The sequence below is a fragment of the Drosophila mojavensis genome, unplaced genomic scaffold (genome assembly GCF_018153725.1).
Source record: "Drosophila mojavensis isolate 15081-1352.22 unplaced genomic scaffold, ASM1815372v1 contig_136, whole genome shotgun sequence".
In the NCBI taxonomy this organism is placed as follows: Eukaryota; Metazoa; Arthropoda; class Insecta; order Diptera; family Drosophilidae; genus Drosophila; species Drosophila mojavensis.
The window spans coordinates 25153674-25177462 of record NW_025318667.1 but is presented as its reverse complement, the minus strand read 5'-3'; the positions used below and the strand labels follow the sequence as shown (position 1 = coordinate 25177462).

The 23789-nt window shown below is 38.6% G+C and overlaps 1 protein-coding gene across 1 annotated transcript; it reads left to right on the top strand.

Annotated features, from left to right (window-relative positions):
- The first annotated feature begins 3820 nt into the window (after positions 1-3820).
- Positions 3821-6430, top strand: LOC6584668 (hexokinase type 2). Its single transcript, XM_002010276.4, has one exon. It carries the CDS (start codon positions 4278-4280, stop codon positions 5919-5921), a length of 1644 nt encoding a protein of 547 aa, XP_002010312.1. The 5' UTR covers positions 3821-4277; the 3' UTR covers positions 5922-6430.
- Positions 6431-23789: the final 17359 nt, after the last annotated feature.

The following is a 23789-nucleotide window of genomic DNA, read 5'->3' as shown; positions in this document are numbered from 1 at the left end:
TTTGGGGCGAATCGCCGACGAATTCATGCGCTGTGAAATTGGCGCTACTTCCCGGCAACTGGCCTGGCCAAATTATAAGTAATTAAAACCAAATTAAAATTATCAGCTTGATAAAATGATATTACAGGCACTGGCATGCTGCACGCATATTCATATGTACATATAGTATATGTATGTATATTTTTATAGTTTTTTTATACATATTTATTTTTGATAGTTTTGTATTTGAGTTGTGGTATTTAGCTTGTTTTCTTTTTGTATTTTATTTGCTAATGATTTGTGGCCTGCCAGGTTTTTATATTAGCCATTTTTTGCGCGAACCAGCGCTGACTGCGTGGGAGACAGTCTCAGCAGCGTCACGTGAAATCGCTTTAAGTTGCCAAAAATCTGAATATTATAATTAATGACTTTGTTCAGTCAGAGGCAAAGAGATAGAAAGATCGAAGGCCTTTCGTTATTCATCTTCTTCTTTCGTCTACTCGACATTCAAAAATATTCCGTTAGGTGCCGCTGCATTGACCCCTGGGCTTGGGCGAGTTTCACAATGCTTACCATTTACGACGTCATCATCATTGACGTCACAGCAGGCTCTGCGCGTGGCAGCAAATACAACAACAAATTGTAATATAAGAGAGCACGATAAAAATCAATTATTCTGTATGTACAACACACACACACGCCCACCAATATATATGTGCATATGCATGTGTATTATTTTTACACGCACACACACACACGCACGTAGGCGGCAGAGACGATGAGCAAGCGCAAAACGGCGCGACCAACCTCCACACACAAACACATGCACGCAGCGAATGTGTATATGGAGGCGCATGTGTATGTCTGTATGTGTGTATACAACGGGGCGAGCCCCCAAATCTGGATCCCAATTGCGGACAACAAATAACTTTACTGAGCACCAGCAACAGCAACGGCAATGGCAACGGCGGCCAGCGGCAGAGGCAGAGGCAGACGCAACAGCAGCGGCAACGAATGCATTGCTTTGTAAACCAACAGCAAACGGACGCCACAAGGAGAGAGCAAAGATAAACAACTCCAATTTTAGTTGTCTGTGGCGGTTATTAAGTGGTTCGCGGAACTCTTGAATAATTGAGCTCGGTTCAGTTCAGCTGGTTCGCAAAGAGTTCGAGTCTTTGCCTTTACAGCCTCATGCGTTGCGAACCGGTTTCAATAAACACAAACAGGATTTCGTCACATTTTTTAAAAATTACAGTTAATGCAGTCAAGTGTCTTGCAGTGGAACTGCTCTCGCCTTCTTACATACAAACACACAAGTTGGCATAGTACGGGTGCATGCTACATACATTTGCATGTGCATATGTATGCATGCATGTTATCGTCTAATTCCTATTACGTTCATACGTATGAACATATATACATACATATGTATGTACATATGTACATACATGCATGTACATTTCTGCTTGACTATGACCGACGCAGTAGACCCGTCCAGCCCCTGAGACTAGGCACAGACGACGCCCACTAAATTTTGTCGTCGTTTGAATTTTGTATTTCATTTTTTCTAAGCAATTTCCGTTAGCCAGATAAGAAACCACTTGGTAATGTACGTATATGTACAATATGTAGTTGTATTTGAAAAGATAAAAAATTTTAGAATTTTGCTGGTGGTTCATAACAATAATGTGGACCCTAAACACACGCACACACATACATTTGTACATATGTATGTATGTTTGTATGTATGCTGTTTTGTTATTGTTCCAAGCCATTTGTTTTCAATTTATACATACATATGTATTCATATATCATGTTTTTAGTTGTTGTTTAGTTTTGCCAAGAAACTAGTTGAAAAAAGACACGTGCGAGCCTGTCGCGCTTAGTGTGTGAATTTGATTACATGCATGACACACACACACGCATTCACACAAATATGTGGGCGTGTGTCTGCTGCGCAAATATATGTACATACATACATATATACAAACATATGTGTGTATGAGCATATATGTATATGTAAGTGCATAGCATATGGGCATATGCATACATATGTATGTATGTACATACATAGGCGCATGCATCCGCGTATGCTCGCATGTATGCGTGTCAATTACGCCTACCATCACTCACACAGCCGAAGGCTCAGCTCACATGATCACGTCATTACTGTTGTTGCAATTCATGCGAGACATAATGCTAGCAGTCGTTGCAATAGCAAAAACCACATTGCGACAGCCGAGCCTCTTTCAACAATAACAACAACATGCAAATTACACTACATACATACACACATACTTAAACATAGACATTTGTGATAAGCACGACTGCATGTACACACACATGTATAGCACATGTTAAGTGGTCTCGGTAAGCAGAAATGTGTCATACCCTAAGTCTAATAATCAAAGAGCAAGAAATAATAAGAGTAACGAGCATTACAAAAACAAAACCAGCAGAAAAGTAAGTTCCTTGGAACTAGGTGAGCGCAAAAGTCAAGTGAGCGGTGGCGAGAGGTTAGGGAAATGTTTGTTGCGCTCCAGAGCAAGAGAGAGAGAGGGGTAAGAAGGCTGCTGCCTGAAGTTGCCAATACAAAAGCACAGTCGGTCGGTCGGGCAATGCGTTTCAGAGTTGTTGGAACGTGCGAACGTCAACGACGGCACGTAAGATATAGAAGCATGTACACATGCAAACATGTGTATGTACGTATGCGTGTGTGCAAACACACGCACATATGTATGTATGTACATACATTGCTATACACATGCATACCAGCAAGACATACATACACATACATGCCTGTGCATACAACCATCTGTACATGCAATGGCAGTGGAGGCTAACAACAACAACGGAAAGTGCGAGACGAGCCCCACGAACGCCAAAAGCAGGCAACGACCATCAACAAAAAATTCCATGCCGTGTGCTTATATGTATGTATGTAAGTATGATTATGCATACATATACACATACAGTCAAGGAGAAGACAAAGAGAGCCTGCTCTGGATGGCAGCGAACCAGCTATGCAAACTTGTTCTTGTAAACTGAGCATAAACTGTTATACGCGGCAACGGCAGTAGTAACAAAGCGAACAGAAAATACAAAAAAGAGTCGCAGAAAGATTTGAGAAATTTTCAGTCTATACCGACGTTTGAATAACCTGCTTTCCAAGCAAAACTTTAAGCTATATTCAAATTCTAAAGCATTATATTATTATTATTATTACACACACATAGACAGGTATGTGCATTCATTAACTTTTAATTTAACGACTTCACAAATATCAATGAAATGATAGATATGATATGCATAAGCTATTCAGGGCTTACCAATAAGCCGAGCGAGCGTATAGTGTGCAATGGCTTGCTGACGATGGCAAAATGTCTGCGACACACACCTGACCGCTCTCCCGCTTCGTTTCTCAGTGAGAGCAGTGGTGTCGCTGCTGCTGCCTCTGCCCGCAACGTTGGCCGCCCCTAATACGTACAACAGCCATTCATGAAGCGGCTAGGCACAACATGTGCTCTCTTGCTCTCTATATGTGTATGTATGCATGTGTGTTTGTATGTATGTTTGTGTGCGCTCATTCTCTCGCGCTCTCCCTCAATGTGCACACTAACGTACACGATATTGTATCTTGAACGCAGGCCCAGCAGAAAATGCTGCCCTCTCCAATACGAATTGTCAATTTTGACCTTCAAGGTTCCTTCAAAGTACACTACGTACACACACCATATATATGGACACACACACACAGGCAAACACAAACGACGCTGACGTTGACGGCGACAGCGCACGCTCGACGTCGGTAGCAGCAGCGTAAAGCAACTGGCAGAGCTTCACGGAGAATAATTCCGTAACAAACGTTTCACAGCAGTGGACGCGTGCAGCGGACGAAAATAAAGCGGCCGAGACAAAAGAAAAAAGTATTTCAAAAAAGCAACGCAAAGTCAACTAAAAGCGAAAATCGCAAACAAATAAAAAGAAACAAAATTTAAATAAAAATTCAAGCAAACAAAGACAATAATCTCGCACAAAACTAGCAAAAAACAAGGCGGCCAACAAAAAATAAAGAAAACAGAAAAACGAAATACGAAAATCAAGCGAAAATAAAAAAACGCGAACTTAACGCGCGTGCACAAAAATACAAGTTTCTGTAATAAATATATATAGTATATATATATATATATAATTTTTTTTTTGGTGCCAGTGCCTGTGACTGCCGTTAGGCGACTGCCAAAACTAAAGCCAAGAGCTAAAGCGAAAGCGAAATCAAAAGGAACAGCAATTACAACGACATGGACCAAGAGCAGCAGCAGCTGAATGGCGCGATGCGCAGCGTTTCTATAAATAGCAACGGACTAGCCACAAAACTGAATGGCCACAACGGCTGCAAAGGCACCGACGAAACGGACAATGTAAGAGTGCAGCCCGCGGCGGCGAGCGGCGTCAGCTTCACTATCGGCAGCGAAACGAGTAAAGCGACAAATGCAGCGAATTCGGCGACTGCGGCGACCGCGGCGACAGCGAACGCAAATGCAAATGCAATTCAAATACAAACATCAGCAGCTGGTGCGAGTGCAGCGGAAAAAAAGAAAATGGTGCACGAGTTATGTCAGCAGCTGTTGCTAACCGATGAGCAGGTGCAGGAGCTGTGCTATCGCATACTGCACGAGGTGAGGCGCGGCCTGGCCAAGGACACGCACGCCAAGGCGAATGTCAAATGTTTCGTTACCTACGTCCAGGATCTGCCCAATGGCAATGAGCGCGGCAAGTTCCTGGCCCTCGATCTGGGCGGCACCAATTTCCGTGTGCTTCTCATCCACCTGCAGGAGAACAACGACTTCCAGATGGAGTCGCGCATCTATGCGATACCGCAGCACATCATGATCGGCTCCGGCCGTCAGCTGTTCGATCATATTGCCGAATGTTTGTCCAATTTTATGGCCGAGCATAATGTGTACTCGGAGCGCCTACCTCTGGGATTCACGTTTTCGTTCCCGCTGCGCCAGCTGGGCCTGACCAAGGGCCTGCTCGAGACCTGGACAAAGGGCTTCGACTGTGCCGGCGTTGTCAACGAGGATGTCGTCCAGCTGCTCAAGGATGCGATCGCGCGCCGCGGCGACGTACAAATCGATGTCTGTGCCATACTCAACGACACGACGGGCACCCTGATGAGCTGCGCCTGGAAGAACCACAACTGCAAGATAGGGCTCATTGTCGGCACCGGCTCCAATGCCTGCTACGTGGAGAAGGTCGAGGAGGCCGAGCTCTTCGACATGGCCGACAATAACAAGCCGCACGTTCTCATCAACACGGAGTGGGGCGCGTTCGGTGACAACGGAGCACTCGACTTTGTGCGCACCGAATTCGACAACGACATCGACAGCCACAGCATCAATCCCGGCAAGCAGACGTTCGAGAAGATGATCTCGGGCATGTACATGGGCGAGCTGGTGCGCCTGGTGCTGGTCAAGATGACACAGAATGGCGTGCTCTTCAATGGCCAAGGATCGGAGGTGCTGTTCACGCGCGGCCTCTTCTTCACCAAATACGTGAGCGAAATTGAGGCCGATGAGCCCGGAACATACACCAACTGCCGCCTGGTGCTGGAGGAGCTGGGCCTCTCCAATGCCACCGATGGTGACTGCGCCAACGTCCGCTACATCTGCGAGTGCGTCTCGAAGCGAGCGGCCCACCTCGTCTCCGCGGGCATCGCCACGCTGATCAACAAAATGGACGAGCCCCACGTGACGGTCGGCGTCGATGGCAGCGTCTACCGTTTCCATCCTAAGTTCCACAATCTGATGGTGGAGAAGATATCGCAGCTGATCAAGCCGGGCATCACCTTCGATCTGATGCTCTCCGAGGATGGATCTGGACGCGGTGCGGCGCTGGTGGCGGCGGTTGCCTGTCGAGAGGACATACTCAATAGCAAGTAAACGGTTGGCAATCGCAGTCGCAATCGCAATCGCAATCGTTATTGTAATTGTAATTGTAATCGTTATCGTTATCGTAATCGGAATCGGCGTCGCAGTTGCTAAACTAAGCAAAACCAATCAATTGAGTTCGAATTCGATCAATTTTCGAATTTTCGAATTTCGAATTGCAAATTCTTAAGGCGAAAAATGAGTTAGTTTCCTTTTGCCGCCGCTGCGGAGGCGCCACTCGCTGCCGCCAGATAGCGCCAACGCGGGGCGCTTCTTAGTATTTAAATTAGGCAAGTTCTTAGACAAAAAAACAAAAAAAAAAGCAAACAAAAGAGAGAAAAAAACGCTAAAATAATGGAATGTGTATGCTTTAGCAATGGTTCTTAAATTCTGTTTATTCATTATTTTTGTTTTTTCTTTTTTGTTACTTTGTTTTAGTAACTATAGTTTTGCTCTATCTCTTTCTACCCATATATCTCTATTAATTAAATAAATTATTTGTATGTCTAATTTATTTGGTTGAATAATCGATTCTCGATTTTGTATAAAAAATTAACAACAATTGTTATATATTTTACAATACACCCACATACACATACGCATATTTATACACTTATAAGATATATAATTTAATATATCGGGCAATTTCTTATTAAAATGGCAAAACAAATTTATAAAACAAAAACAAAAAAATCAAACATTTTTTCGATTACGAATTGGCAAATCCCTAAACAAAATTTAAGCGAATGCTAAGAATGAAGAGAATAGGCAAAAAAAAAAAGAAAGAAAAAAAAAACGTGTAGCGCACTTTCATGCGCCGCCAAAAAGTGTTATACTGTGCTACAAGCATCATCATATCCTAAACCAGGACAAGACAAAATGGAAACTAGAAAATCGCACGTTGTTTATGAAAACTACTAATTAAACACTAAAAAAAAAAAAAACAAAAACGTAAAAAAATATGGAAAATGAAAAACATAAACACAGAAAGGAATGTGTTTTGTAATTGTAAATGTTTATAACTAGTAAATATATATATTGTGAAGCGTTATATGATAAAACATACAGCTTATTTAGCCACTATTTCGATGTATTTTTTGTCTTTCTTTAGTTCGTTATTATTATTATTATTATTTTTTTTTTTGACTATCTTATAAGCAGCTAAACAATTCTTTTTATATTGTTTCAATATATAAGCAAACTGTTGCTACATATATATGTGTATATAAATTTATATATATGTGTATATGCAGCTGAGAGTTATATATATATATGCATATATATATATATATATATATATATATATATATATATATATATATATATATATATACATATGTCTAGTTTAGTGCTTTATTATTATGTAGTTTTAAATGTTATAAACGATGAGAAAAAGGTACCTTAAAGAGTCCTAAATATATACGAGACAACCTTATATACATTTACGAAAAAATGAGAAAGAAAAAAAAAACCACACACACACGCATACACCCACATAAATAAAATATAAACACAATTGATCATTTTTCTGCTAGCTGCAAGCGTAAATTTTATTTTGGTTTCTTTTTTCTGCAATCTTTTCAGTGGTATTTTTTCTTTTTTTTATATTTGTTGCAATTTTTCTCCACATGTTTGTTGGTATTTTAAGGCGTATTTTGGCAACTGCGCGCAGGCGACGCATTGCATGTTAAAAATAATTACAAATGAAAAAGAAATGAATAAGAGAAGAAAAACAAAAAATCAAAGAATATAATCAACTTTTTTTTGCCATGTATTTTTAATAAATTTAGCCAAGAAAAGCAAAACTACAAAAACACAACTCACTGTTGAGAGAAAAAACGAAAATTAAGCAAAAATCGTGTTTATATTTTTCATGAAAATGTTACAAAATTGAAGTTAGCCCTGATAATGATAATGAATGACTAACTAATCGATTAATGGATACAGGATCGATACAAGTGCGGCGCAAGATGAGTGCGACAATGACCCAAGTTGAAGAAATTTTATTGTTAAGCTACACACAAACAGAGAGAAACTCACATAAACACACACACACACATATATATATATGTATACATATATACACATACACAGCCACAGTGTAAGAGTAATATTTTAACAGCTGAACAGAATTTAGCAGGCAAAGAACAAGTGAAACAGATATGACAAAATGATTTCGAAACTAAAAACAATAATAAAAATGATTTAAAAAACAAGCTGAGAAACAAGCGAAAACGAAACCATTTGTCTCTTTCTCGCAGGCACGTCTTGCAAGTTGCAACAGGGTATAAAAGGAGAGCCACTAACACACACACACATGCAAGTGCAAGAGCTTGAACTCAACAGGAGAGTTAGCTCTTTGCCTAGCTGTCAAGGAAAGACTGGTGGGAGAGGGAAGAGAGAGAGAGAGAGAGAGAGAAAGCGAAATTGTCACGTGCCATCGCTGGAAGATCACATGACGCAATTGTATCAATTTTATTTTTGCTTTTGTTCTTATTTTTATACCCTGAACCCATTGAAAATGGGAAATCAGGGTATAATGGTTTTGTGAAAAAGTATGTAACGGGCAGAAGGAGGCGTGGCAGACCCCATAAAGTATATATATTCTTGATCAGCGCGACGAGCTGAGTTGATATAGCCCTGTCCGTCTGTCCGTCCGTCCGTCCGTCCGTCCGTCCGTCCGTCCGTATGAGTGCGTCGATCTCAGAAGTTATAAGAGCTAGAGAGCTGAAATTTGGCATGCATACTCGTGTGTACCATACGCAGTACGAGTTTGCTTTATTTTTTCGATAATTCATCCGATAACTTTTTTATCGCGAATAATCGAAAAATCGGCATTGTTTTTTCAGCCTAATTTGAACATTTTTAGACCTGGAGTCTTCAAATTTGCGTTGTATATAAAGTTAATCGATACAAAGATTTTGTCATTTACAGATTTTGGATACCACGCCCCCTTTCCTCCCAATTTGTAAAAAACGCATTTCAAGTACTAGAGACTTGTGCTTTGGAATGTACACACATATTCACCATATGATTACGTTCTAAAAGTTTCATTAAGATCGTATGTCTACAAAAGAAATTATTCAACAAAGAAATTCTCATAATATTGCCCACACTGCAGCGCAGCCCAAGCGCAGTCGCTGCTTACTGCGCAGTTAGCAGAGCACGGGCTTATGCATGCGTGTGGATGCATGTGCATAAAAGAAGTGCAGAATGATTAGAATATCAGCTTAGAGGGTTCAGGGTATCTCCTAGTCGAGCAGTCTCGACTGGAGCCTTCTTACTTGTTTTGTTACGTCTGCCAGTTGTTGAACGCCGGCTCTCTGGGCGAAGCCGCCGCATCGATACTAATTGATGAAACATTGACGAGAATAGCAACTGTTGTTATGGCTATTAATGCAGCCTACATATAGGAAATTAAACACCAACAATTGCAATGACTGTCGCCTTAGTCACAAGCCGAACTCGACTGGCCCAATTAAAAATGATTTCAATTCGTTACGTTTCGTTTCGATTGACGCATTTGAATTGCACCCGATCGATCCGATCGACGCGTCGCAGACAATCGATCGAGCGCGAGTTGCCTTTGTGGCGAATTGTTCCAGCGGGCGGGAAGTTTGAGTGCTCAAACAAATTCCGGTCGCAGCCTCCTGCTCCGCAGCGCCGCACCCCTCACCGCCCACTCTTGTGTAGAGGCCGGAACATTTATTGCCAGACACTGATCAAATAGATTGATTTACTGTTGTTTGATTTGTTGTTCATAAATATTTGTTATATTTGTACATGTATGTATCTATATGTACAGTGGGCGTTGTAAGTTTGTCACAAAGAATTATATGCATTTTCATGCATACATACACATACGTACATATACATATATAGGAGGTAATCATATGGTTTCAATATCAGAAATCGAATTTAATCAGTTTTTGTACATATGTATATGTATATGCATGTGTATTATTAGCATTTAAACTTCGTTATACTATTAGCATTTGTATCTCTATTCGAAATCTTAGCTAGATTTATTGCAGTCGTATCGATACTTTTGCGACCGCAAGCTGGGAACTTTCGCAAGTTCCGCGAAAGTTGTTTTTATTAAAATTGCCAGCCACATGTAAATTCCCTGACCCAGTCACCAGTCCCCGATCTCCGATCCCCGATACCCGATCCACAATCCACGATCACCTATCTACGGCTCTGGACTGCACTGGTATAAATATATGTATGTATGTACATAGAGACCACACGTACAGACTTATATATAGAATGCATTGCACAGATCACGTTTAAAAGGCTGGCGAATCATTTCAGTGGGAGCGCAATAAAAAATTCAAATGCAAATCGTAATTTGACTATGAATGTGGATTGTGAGTGCGACTGCGCGCTGTTTCGCAATGTAGAATGTGGATTGCGACTTGTGGATTCTGGATGCGACACTTGATTAAGGATTAAGGATGTGGCTTCGTGGATTACAATTATGTGAACTCTAACTGCAGATTGTGGAAGGATATGGCATATTGTGGGGATTGTGAAGTCGATTGTGAATTTTAGTTTTGTGGAAGTTGCTGTACATAGTGTTTCGTTTTTAATTTTAATTCTGGATACTGAGTTCGAGATTTTTTCAGTGGAAATGTCGATTGTGGAAGTTCAAGTAGCTTTACTTTTGTGCGAGACTTTTGACGCGATTCTTGGGGTTTTTCCATTTACTAATTTAATTTTTTGGTTCATATATGTACATTTATGTATATATATTCATATTTATATATTTGTATAAATAGATTAGGTCTAAACTTATGTGGATGCCATATAAGCAAATATGTGACTAATTATTTGCAAACTGTGCACAGATTGACGGACAAAATACTAGACAAAAGCGTTTACTTGATGATGCTACTGCTAATGAGATATTGATAATGCCTCTGGGCTACGGAATTTCAAATGCTTAATGCCTGATGTCAACCTTCGACTAGCGCATACCCTGTAAAAAGTATCGCCCTAGCTATGTACGTATGTATGTAAGTATATATATTCAGTAAATAATTTGCATTCGAAAAACACGCAATATACAATGCAGAACTGATTTAAGACTTTTTAATTCACACTTTGCATTTCCTTGTTTTCTTTTTTAAACCATTTTTATGAGCATAGGGCATTTAAGATACGAAAGAAGACGACATTGTACATGTGTGCCTAAAAAATCCCTACAAATCTCGACACGAGCATAAAATGTTTATGGGCTATGTATGCATACATACGCATATGTATGTATACGCATATGCTTTTATAATGTATGTATTTATGTAGATATAGACATCTATATAATCCTTGCCCGATCGTCTGCGTCAGTGGGCAGCCAGCAACAGCCAATAGACAGGCCGCAGAAACTATTTATCAGCAAATACTTTGACATTTTGTTATTTCGTTATGTCGCGATCTTGAGTTAATTTAGCGCCGATTTAGCAAATTTGTTTTCTGTGTGGTTTCGCACTTTACTTGTTGTTTTTGTGCGGCAATAAAATGAGGGAAAAGAGAAAACAAACAGTGTAAAAATAAATGTCTAAATTTAAAGAGCAATAATATTGTAGTTTTCATTCTTGTTTTTTTATTTTTCATTATCGAGCATAGAATGAAAACAAAATACGCAATTAAGCTAACGGTTAGTGCGGAGCGGGCAGAGCGAAGAGCAAGCGGCTGAGATATTGTGAAGGGCAGACAAAGCGACAGGCACGCCCACTTGCAGTAACGCCTGGCCGTCTAGTACGATGCCCACTTTGCAAATACCCTGCCCCACGTTCTATTGGATACTCACATATAGAAATATCTGCAAATTCCATCAAATATGTTTATTGCCCAAATCGCATGAATTGCATAAATTTACACATATTTTTTTTATCGCATTTGACACATGCGAATAGAATTTGACGAAATTTTTGACGATTGCTAACGCATGCTGTTTGGATTAGTTGGCAACTCTGTTAGACGTTAGCGTTGGCAGCTGCGCTGATCTCTTCTTGCGCTCATTCTCTCTCATTCTTGTGCTCTCTGTTTATCTTCCTTTTCGTGCTGGTTATGCAAATGCCAAGTGCAGTTCTTGAAAGTGTGAAAACGTAAACGTAAGCGAATCATGTGAGTGCCAACAATATTGAAAACATTGCATTTAATCATATGGCAAAGAGCGAGGGAGAGACGAAAAGAGAGTTGTTGTTTTTATTGTTGTTGTTATTGTTGTTGCTGTCAACCATTCGACGGATGCAGACAACGCAAATTGAGATTTGAGTTGATAAATTAGTAAACAGTTAGCCGAGAGAGTAATTGGAAACTATTATTCGAACATGTTTGTAAATACATACAAACATACATATGTATGCATGTATGTACATACATGTGTGTATATGCATGTGTGCACAATTCAATGTTTACAAATATGCACACATAAAACTTGTATTTAGCACGACAAAAATGATTTTTAAGCCTTTTTTTCACCTGTTGCAGTCAAACTAAAATGTAGCAAAGTGCATGAGTGGGAAAGAGGGCGGTAGCAGAGGACGAAGCAAGTGTGAGTGCCCAGTAGACAATTTGCATGATGAATTCGGCTGAATGTTAACTTGTTTCTTGTACATTGCAAAGTAATAAAATCAAACAGATTTCTAGCTCAATCATTAATAATTGAAAATATTATATTAGCTCTATTTGCGTTTACTCTTAACTGGTATATATCACTAATAATATCCATAAACACTAACTAATAATTTATTAATATTCGTGAGCCCTAACTAATAGCGCGCAACAACAATTGATAACATCGACAGTAATATAAGGTATCTAATTGCATTTGCACCAAATGTAAATTCTTATGGACATAATACCCAGCTTTGCTCAGATTTTTCCTTGATCTATCATAGCTATAATATTCTTCATTTTATATAGGATTCATTTTATAAGAACAAAGCAATCTACTGCATACTTTCAGGAAGAGGAGCCGTAAGGTCAGCTGCAGCACGCAAAGGCAATCATGGCGATTTCTATAGGTTTCAAGTCATATTCATCTCACAAATGAAACATATACATATATACTTGGATAGTGCATACAAATTTTGCAACTTTTGTATTCTTCCTCAGAGTGAAATGCAAATATGCTAGATACTAGCGAGATAATGAGTTTGAAGAGAGATCTAGCAGAAGAAAACCGCTAAAACGGTTATAATCGGTGCATGACGAGCTAAAAATAAAAACAAACCAAGCAACAACAGCAATAATAACGAGGGAGCCTAATTACAGATAGACAGCAGTCATGTAGATAGATAATTCGCAAAAAGATAAAGTTCGCTAAATAAAAAGGTAATTATGATGCTTCAAATTGGCTACTGGGTCGCAATACTAGCTTGCCAAAAAAACAAAAAAAAAAGAGAGAAGCAAAACAAAGCAAAGAAGAAAATTGACTGGACGACAAGCCGCACTTTGAATACTCTCAGTTTTGCTTTGGATACTCTTCGTTGGAAAGTAATTAAAAGTAATTGCATTGAACATTTAATATATATACGTACATATATTTATGTGCTGAATCAATATGCTATATCAGTTACTTGAATTAATTGTTATATTTGTTAATATCTCTCGCCTTTGCCTAGGCGTTACATCATTTGCCACAGAATGCATATACTCTTTGGTAGTGTATGCATTTTCAGCAACAACAACCAAATATTAAGTCGCGACGCAATTTCCTCATTGTTGTTGTTGTTGTTGTTGTGCTTTTTTTCTTTGAATGATTGCCGTTATTATTTTATTACACACAACTGCAAATTATTTTAGTGTACTTTTTTTCCGTTATGTGTTTTGTTTTATTTTTTGGTTTATTATGGAAACATTTTTATTGTCAAATTAGATTGTGAGCTGTTTTTAATGTTTAATTGAAAGGCGCTGGCATCGTCTCCGACTTCGCCCGTCTCTCTCTATCTCTATCTCTATCTCTCTCTCTCTTGCTCACTCTCACTGTTTCTTCTGTTGCGCTGCGGTGCGCTGCTGGCGTCAGCGTCGCTGCCGGCGCTGTCATTGTTTGCTCATTGCAATATTTTATAATTAAAAAATATTGCACAAATGTTTACGGATGATTGTTTTTGTTGTTTTATTTTATTTTGTTTTCGTTTTTTTTTTCCAACGAATATTTTTTAATCTTTTCTGTGTTTTATTGCAAATTACATGAGCACTAACTGATTTTAATTATATTTAGCAATTAGCACGGGAAAGTGAAAACTCAGCGAGTCCAAAGGGCAGGTGTTGGGCAAGGTAAGCTGATTATAGATAATGCTTGGGGCATAAAGACGGAGGAAAGGGTGTGGGAATGAGACAGCAGACGAGGAAGAGATAGATATAGAAAAAGAAACAGAGAGAGAGAGAGAGAGAGAGAGAGAGAGATGGAGAGAGAGAAAGAGAGAGAAATAGATAGATAAAGATAGAGATATATACAGAGAAAGAGGAGAGCGGTATATACGTATATGGAGAGAGAGTGAAAGAGACAGAGAGAGTAAGAGTGAGAGAGAGAAATAAAGATGGAGATGGAAAGGGAACAGAAGACAAAGAGAGCGAGAACAAGACAAGAGCAGTAAAACAGAGAAATAGAGAGGCAAAAAAGAATAGTTGCAAAAAGGCAACAATATTGATAGAGAAAGAAAAAACTAAAAAGAGAGCGATACAGAGAGGGAGTCAAAAGAGAGAAGGAAGTACAGAAGGTATAAAATTACGACAGGCAATTCAAGGATAGCAAAAAATGAAGAAAAGACAAAAAAAGTTAGATAGAGAACAAATAAACAGAAAAAGAAAATAGGGAGAATGAAAAATTGAAATAGGATCAGGATATACAAAATATTTAAGAAATAAGAAAATTTACTTACATATTATTATATGCAACAATTAATGTACCAATACAATGTAAATGTTGTTTTTCGATGAAATCGATTGCTGATCACTTGAAATCAACACAAATTCTCAAATTGATTGATTTAGGGGGGAGACAGGAAGAGCGGAAGCAAAAGCGATGCAAAGTATTTGTCACTGAGAAAGGCCAAAGCACGAACAATGCTAATCGATAACCGATAAAGTCAGCGAGAATACGGTTGTTTCCAGATCTTACAAGATCAGGGCCATGCCCAGCCGCTGATTGGGCGGCGGAACGGACGCTCGCTAAACACTTAAGCGGCCAATTGGTTGGCCACCAATACAAAACAATTGAGCGACGCCAGCCCGAGAGTTCCCGGAGGGAACCGCCTTGAACTACATACTACAATCTATGTAGACACAAATGTGAATATATATCATCTATATGTATATATACATATGTATGTATGTGTAAACATATTCATTGAATTAATTGTTTTTGAAAGATGTGGCTAGAGAAATGCATGGGATACAATTTTATTATATCAACGAAGCACTTGAAGCAATTTGAGCTGCCTGCGAAGAGCCCGAATCGGACAGGCAAATAATAGAGGTTTTACAAATTTAGTTATATATATGTATGTGTGCATATATGGCGAGCTGTATATATGACTGATTTGCTACGATTGTCGGCCATCTAATAACAATATCCATTGGCATTGTAATCTAGATCCGGCTGATGGAAGAACCAATAGCTTAAACCGCAAATCGTCTAGATCTGTCTAACTCTCTGTATCTCTCTCTCTCTCCCTCTCCCTCTCTCTTTGCAATTATACACCTATCGACATGGGAGCCGATAGATGAAAGAACGTAAACAACAACCTATATGTATAATAACAATAAACAATGACAATGACGAGCCATAGCAATAATTGGAACAACAAATACATTCGCCTGATAACCACGAAAAGCGTCGCTGAGACTCACATGAAATAGATCACGTTTCTGCATTTCTCATATAAGCAATATAAACAATTATATATGTATATACATATATGCTCATTACATTCAAGACGTTCATATGTATATAATATATGTATATATATATATATATTACCTAGGCATATTTGTTCATAGACTCAATTCGCATTGAGCAAATGTGCGGAAATGCGCCTTTAGCAATGCATTTCAATTGTAGGTCATTCAAGCAGCTAATATGCCCGTTGCGACGTCCGCTCGCAGTCAGCTCGCAGTCGAGCTTGTTGTTTATGCATAATCATTGTTTATAAACAATCGCCCATTCATTCAGCGAAATCGCTTTGGCTTTGTCATTTAGCAACTATGCACTGCGCGCTCATTTGAACTGGATCAAAGAACAACTGCAATGATATCGACTGCAGCTAATTGCGTTACAGCGCTATTCGTTGCATATCCAACTATATACTGTATTTAGCTTTGAAAGCTCTTGTGAAAATTAACATGAAGAACATGTTCAATGACTTCATGACAAACTTGTTTACAAAAAGAGCTTTAAAAGTTATTGTCAAAAGTAACAGGCGGAATTGAACATGTTCAATAGTTTTATGATAAACTTGGTTTAGATATAAGATCCAATGCCAAAGATAGCACCCAGAACTTTACATGTTAAATAACTTCATAAAAAACTTGATTTAGTTTAGAAAGCTCTTGTCAAAATTACCATGAGGAATGTCAAAATGAACATGAGGAATTCGATTTAAGATTCCATATCGATGATAACATCCGGAACTTAACATGTTCAATGACTTCATGACAAACTTGGTTAAAAAAAGAACTTTAAAAGTTATTGTCAAAAGTAACAGGCGGAATTGAACATGTTCAATAGTTTTATGATAAACTTGGTTTAGATATAAGATCCAATGCCAAAGATAGCACCCAGAACTTTACATGTTAAATAACTTCATGAAAAACTTGATTTAGTTTAGAAAGCTCTTGTCAAAATTACCATGAGGAATGTCAAAATGAACATGAGGAACTTAACATGTTCAATGACTTCATGGCAAACTTGGTTAAAAAAAGAACTTTAAAAGTTATTGTCAAAAGTGACAGGCGGAATTGAACATGTTCAATAGTTTTAGGACAAACTTAGTTTAGCTTTGAAAGCTCTTGTCAAAATTAACAAGAGGAATTTAATAAGCTAAATAGCTTTATGACAATCTTGGCTATAAATAGAGCTTTAAAAGTTACTGTCAAAATTAACGTAAGGAATTTAACATGATCATGACTTTATGACAAAGTTGATTTAGCTTTGAAAGCTTTTGTCAAAATTAACAAGAGGAATTTAACAAGTTCAATAACTTCATGGTTACAAACAGAGCTTTAAAAGTTCTTGTCAAAAGTAACATGTGGAATTTTACCTGCTCCACTACATGACGATCTATTTGCATTAAATTTGTCAAGACAAACTTTTCTCTTATTAAAACTAACAATATTTTAATACCCGTTCATGAGTTAATTGAGCATATTGGTTGTATGCCTAATTGTAAGAAATTGCTTCTGGAGATTTTTAATTTTCACGTACTATATACATCATTTGGGCACCCGTCTGACAAAGTATTATGATTTATTTATTTATTACAGTTATCTTCTACAACTTTACAGCTTAAACTCTATTATTTGGCACGTAATTCCAGCTAGAGAAATGGAATTTGCAATTTTTACTCGGCCATATCATCATCATATAAAAATCTATAGTTTATATGGTGAAGTGCCCATAAAATATCTGACAAATTAAGTATTACCATAAAGTGTTTACATAGTATAGATCCCAATACACTTTGAGCTTTGTATTAGTATTAGTGGTACAAACTAAAAATTTATAGCGCCTAGCAATATCAAGCGGAAATTCTATCTTCCACAGTATTATAGATTAGAGCTTCCAAATCCATTGATCAACAATTCAATATGTATGTAAATCTCTCGGGGGCATGGCTAATCGATTGAAATTGTTATATAGTTTCCAGATAGACCTCTAAATTTTACGATCCATCTGATATTCGTATAGCGTGTTATACAACTCAGTTTCGGTATGCGATTATTTGTTTTCTTAACTAGGGATATCGCAACAACAACAGTTCGATACAGCTATTCATCTGCCTTCAGGTTTACTCAAACAGTTGTTCAGGTGTTTGGGCCAGCAATTAGTCTGGCTGATAAGCTATAGGTATATAGTCGGAATGCATGCAACTGACGTTTGTCCAAATACAATTTCTGAACCAGATCATCTAATTACTAAATACTTTACTGTATATACATTTATATAACATATACTATATAGTACATAGTGAATTGCCTCTAAATAATAATTAGTTTCAGCTATGAGTAATACTAGCCGAGCAAAGTCGAATAGACAAGGCTTTGTTCGATTTATGGATGGTAATTGACTTTCGGAGTGAATCCAGAATCTAGAATAGTTACTCTTTCTGCAATTAAATATACAATAATTATATGAACACGCCCACAAGGGGTGTGACAGCAGAGTAAATCAATAGACTTAATGGAGTAAATACCATTATTATCAGCGAAGCTATAAAATCTAAAGTCTCTTAAGCTACTCGTATACATATATAAGTATAAAGAACGTTAGCGAAAATATTAACAGAATTGCTTCGAAAAAGATGTATAATATAAACATGTATAGTTATCAGCTTTAGAGATAAAGTCACGAAGCGTTGAGCATGCAGTAAAGATCTTGATATATGTATGTGTGTATCTTATAATAGTTAGAAATAATTTAGAAAAATTCCCCTTTTTGAGTGAATGTAATAATTAACATACATATGTATGTATATAGATTCAGTGCCGAACAATTTATTTATTTATTTTATTGCTGGAGTAAAAAAAAAAAAATATAAATATATTCATAGAAATTATCCCAAAGAATCGAAATACCGTCTAATAGTATTTCAATGGAAGCTAGAATTTTGTTATATGATTCGAGCAAGGGAAACTTGAGATCGAATTTCAGCTGTGAAATAAGAATCTATGAAAGCCATTCGTATTGGTAAAAGTCCAAGAAATATTTGTAAGCCAAACCAGAATGCATACTAAAAGTCACAAAGTCCAATTGTGTCAGCTTTTATTGCTCGATTTTGATAACTCATTTCGGGAATGAGTTGAAACTAAAACAGTTCTCGAAGTGACAAATTCTTATAGAAAGTGGGATATATATAGAGAGAAAGAGAGTGAGGTGAAGAAAGCAAAATAGAGATTAAACGAATGAAAAAGACAGGCAAAAATATAGAAGAAGACAAACGGAGAGAGAAAGAGTAAGGGAGAGAGAGAGAGAGACAGATAAAGAGGGAAACAGAGAAACAAGGTAAAATACAAAGAAAGAGAAGAAAAGAAAAGATAGAAAGAGAGAAAATGAGATGTACAAACAACATATGTGTGCTAGAGAAAGAGAGGCAGGATAGGCAGAAAGAGAGACGAATAGAGTATGAGATCGAGATAGAGAAAGAGGGAGAGTAACAAAGAGAGAGACGCAGAGAGAGAGAGAGAGAGAGAGAGAGAGAGAACGAAGAAGAGGGAGAGTAAGGGAGAGAGAGAGGGAGAAAGAGGGAGAGAGAGAGGGACAGACAATCAAACACAGAAATAGCAAGAAAGAGAGAGTGAGAGCAAATATGAAGATAAAGAGAGATAGATAGATAGGGAGAAAGATAGAGTGATACAGAGAGAGAGAGAGAGAGAGAGAGAGAGAGAGAGAGAACGCGACATAAAGATCGTGCTGAAAGAACAACTATAGAATAATCGTAAGAGAGAGAGAGAAAGACAGAGAGAGATGCATCAAATAGTAAGATCTGCCGACTTTACTAATCAAAAATGCATAGCTTTAGACAATTATACATATATACACACATACACATTATACTTTTATACTTAATGGAATGGTAGATGCCTCTTATAGAGCGACAAGACCCACCTCCAGATATTTACGAGTGCATGCATTTGTGTATTGCAGTAATTCGTGTATTACATTACGACGTAATGATTACGTACTGGATCGCATCTACGGCGCAGCGATGCATTAGTATGCCCGCATTGTTGTCGTTGTTGTTGCTGTTGCTGTTGGCTTCGCGTTACGTCTCATTGAGAATGCAACGGGAGCCGGCAACTGGCTGGTATTGGTATGCGTACTGAGACTGAGACTGAGACTGGCTCTGAGAACTGAGACAGAGACTGAGAACTGCGCAATATGTCGCTGCTCGCATAGCCAAAGTTCATGAATGTGCGGGGCTTAACTGATCGCAACTGGTGGGCCGATGGCCACAGGCAAAGTGTGCCGCGCGATGGCCAGGGCTGTCGCAGATGGGGCAAGATGGGGCTGCCAAGAGCTGATAAGGGGCATCTGCCGGTGGCTGGGTACAAGGGTCAAGACGAGCTCGATCTCAGTTTGGGACTGAGCTCGAGTCAAGGTAGCGTCGTCTGTATTACATTCATAGTAGCGAGTGGGTAATTATATATGTATGTATGCATAGTATATATATATATATATATATATATGTATATATGCATATGTATGCCAAATCCCCAACAATTCATAATCTCATTTACACACATCCATTTATAGAGACAGAGAGATATAAACGTAAACAGCTCGTGGCACAATCTTATTTATGATTATAAACAATAAAACACATTTATAGCGCGGTCATATAGTATATAATGCGATCGGGCAATGTGGCTTGCGAATTTCGGAGCGAGTGTTACGTACGATTTACGAGAGGCCAGCGGGTCAGCTAGGTGGGCTATCAACAATGTTGTCGCTATTTTTGTTATTATTGTGGTTGTTGTTGTTGTTGTTGTGGGCGATAAGTTAATGGCCAAACAAATATTTAGTCCCAAAGGCAGCTCTTAAAAGCACCTTTGGAATTGGGGTACATACATATGAATGTATGTATGTGTGAGGTAACTCCTTTCGGTGAGTAACCGAACAACATTTGATGTAGACAAAGATCATTACGAGTCAAGGGAAAATAAGGAAGGAAGATTTATGAATAACGAATGCAGAATGAGGTATGAGGTATGAGGTATGAGGTATGAGGTATGAGGTATGAGGTATGAGGTATGAAGTATGAATTATGAATTATGAAGTATAAAGTATAAAGTATGAAGTATGAAGTATGAAGTATGAAGTATGAAGTATGAAGTATGAAGTATGAAGTATGAAGTATGAAGTATGAAGTATGAAGTATGAAGTATGAAGTATGAAGTATGAAGTATGAAGTATGAAGTATGAAGTATGAAGTATGAAGTATGAAGTATGAAGTATGAAGTATGAAGTATGAAGTATGAAGTATGAAGTATGAAGTATGAAGTATGAAGTATGAAGTATGAAGTATGAAGTATGAAGTATGAAGTATGAAGTATAAAGAATTAAGAATTAAGACTTAAGACTGATGAAGCATGAGAATGGGAAGAATAATGTATGAAGACGGGAGATTGACGAATGGCGAGACTATTTTATCGATGAATGAATAATGAAGAAAAACGAATGACGATTAAATTCTGAGGATTGACGAGTGAAATTTAAGGAACATCGAATGAAAAAGAGGTATACAAAATAACAAGTATTGGCGACTGATGAATGCCGAATGTGGATAAACTATTAAATCTAGCGAATTACTAGCGAGTTGGAAGAATCGAGCGATTAGGGGCGAGTGGAGTGGCGACTGACGAGTGCTCAGTGCAGAATGACAACTAGAAATATTTATATATGTATATATACATATCTATAGTCTAGTTACCAGTGAGGACAAAGAGCTAGTTTACCAAAGAGTATCAAATAAATATATCGAGTGTCTTATTGACTTACTCAATGAGTAAGAAGTAAAGGTGGCGTGGTTAAAGAATAACGAAGCAAATATGATTTAAATATTGAGTAAATCATGAGTAAAGCTTAAGTAGTCACTGAATGAATGACTGAAACTAACTAGATCAAATAATGAGTAGAAGAAAATATCTAGAGTATAGACAAGGCCAAGGCTTATTAGAGAGTTGACAAAGTCGACAGAGACGCAACGAGAGACGACTCAATGCCAGCTCGAAATGAGAGACTATTAAGTAACGTCAAGTAATCAGATCAGATGTATTTATATGTAAAGAAAGTGCTCGCTAGTAATTTGTATTTTTATTCAGATTCTGCCAGGGGAAAGGCGTATAGGGAGAATGGGGGTCGGGCAATCAAAAGCAAATGCATTCGAGACACTTTGATGCAATCGCAGTCAATTACCGCGCACTGGACGAAAGGGAAAGTGCAAAAAATGCGAGTTCGCTGCGGTGTCTATTGATAAGGACGGTCAGGGACCTTTTCAACTGACTTTGGCATTGCCAGCCAAGTGAATACATGTTTCTTTCTATAAGCAAACAAAAATAAGCAAATAAAAAACAGACTCATTAAGCGATAATCAACACTTCAAACGACACTCAAATGAGGGTAGAGCCGATGTGGGTATACGAAATACCGAACCCAGATCTTTATCAGATGATATCATATAAATAGCTGTGGTTACCTGAGTACATACCTACACACAATACATATACATATAGGTGTATATATCTAAGGCACATGACGAGTGCGATCTATATACAATACGTATTATATCTATAATTCTGTGTATGCCCTGCCTGATTGCCCAAACGGGCATATGTTCAAGTATCCCGGACGTGTTGCTTATCAATTATCAGCAGCAAGCAAAATGGACTCTGGATGGCAATGGGACTGGGAATGGCAAAGGCAAAGGTATTCCATACCTTTATATATACACATGTGTGTGTGTGTGTGTGTGTGTGTGTGTGTGTGTGCATACACATATCATTTACCACCATCTCTCTTAGTCGGGCAAATGCGCTGAACTTGTGAGAATTGGAAAATTGCAATGGCAGCTAATGGTAGAAGGGCTATTTGACAAAGGATGCCCAACGATCCAATCAATACACATTTCCGGCTGCCTCGCCCGGCTAATGAATGTCGTCTGCTGCCACCGGAAGGGGGACAGAGGGTGGGACAGCGACTGAGGACCGAACTGAAGCTAACCGGCTAGAACTGATTCCGGTTCTAGTGCGTGCGCAGTGGAAAGTTTTTTTGTCTCTTCTTTTTCGATTCGTAGAAAATTGTAGTAAACAGAGGCTGCTGGGCACGAGACGAGTCGAACGACAACAACATCACCAGCAACGAAAGATAAGACAATTGACATTGATTCTGCCTTTTTTCCAAATAGATTAAATGCTAAATGTCAGTTCGAGTTTAACCTCAAAAAGCATAGCAAAAGAGAGCGAGAACGGGAGCAAGTGAGAGAGAGTAAGTAGCGTGAGTAAGTAGCGTGCTTCTGTATGTGTGTGTGTGGGCGTTTTGACGGCGTGGGCAGCTCACAAATGTCAAATTCTCAAGTTTAGTAGAAAGGACATTTGGTTAGCACCATGACGTATGAGGTAATGTCGGATTGGGATTGTGTAATCGGAGCAGTTAGTTTTACAAAATATACGCACAATAGCGGCAAATACATATATTTATAAAGGCACATGTATTTGTGTCTGCTTAGGATCTGTGTGTGTGCGTATTTTGGTATATTTGCTTGAATGTTATATTCACCTAGTGCCGCCGCCGCACTCCTGATGACGGGCCTTTGTTCCGTTGTGCGGCCCGAGCAATGGATTGCCCTTGAGTTTGTCCTTTTCGACCGCCGCTGCTTGGGCGGCAGCGACGCCGGCAGCGAAACTGTTATACGGCGCGCATGCAAACTGGTTTGCTTGGCGTATGCCTGTGAATGCTCGTACGTATAACACTACGCCTACTATATAGCAATGTATGTGTGTTTGCATGTATGCATGTGAGCGTGCGCCACGTGTAGGCGTGTGTGTAGGAGGCTCGTCACCGGCATTCGAAGCCAGTGATGCGCAGTTTTTTATCCAGCTGGCTTGACTTTGATGTAAAGCGCTAGCTAGTATATATTTTTATATACAATCGAT

What these genes read in the sequence shown, in the direction of transcription:
- LOC6584668 (XM_002010276.4), top strand. Translation starts at nt 4,278, where the DNA reads ATGGACCAAGAGCAGCAGCAGCTGAATGGCGCGATGCGCAGCGTTTCT.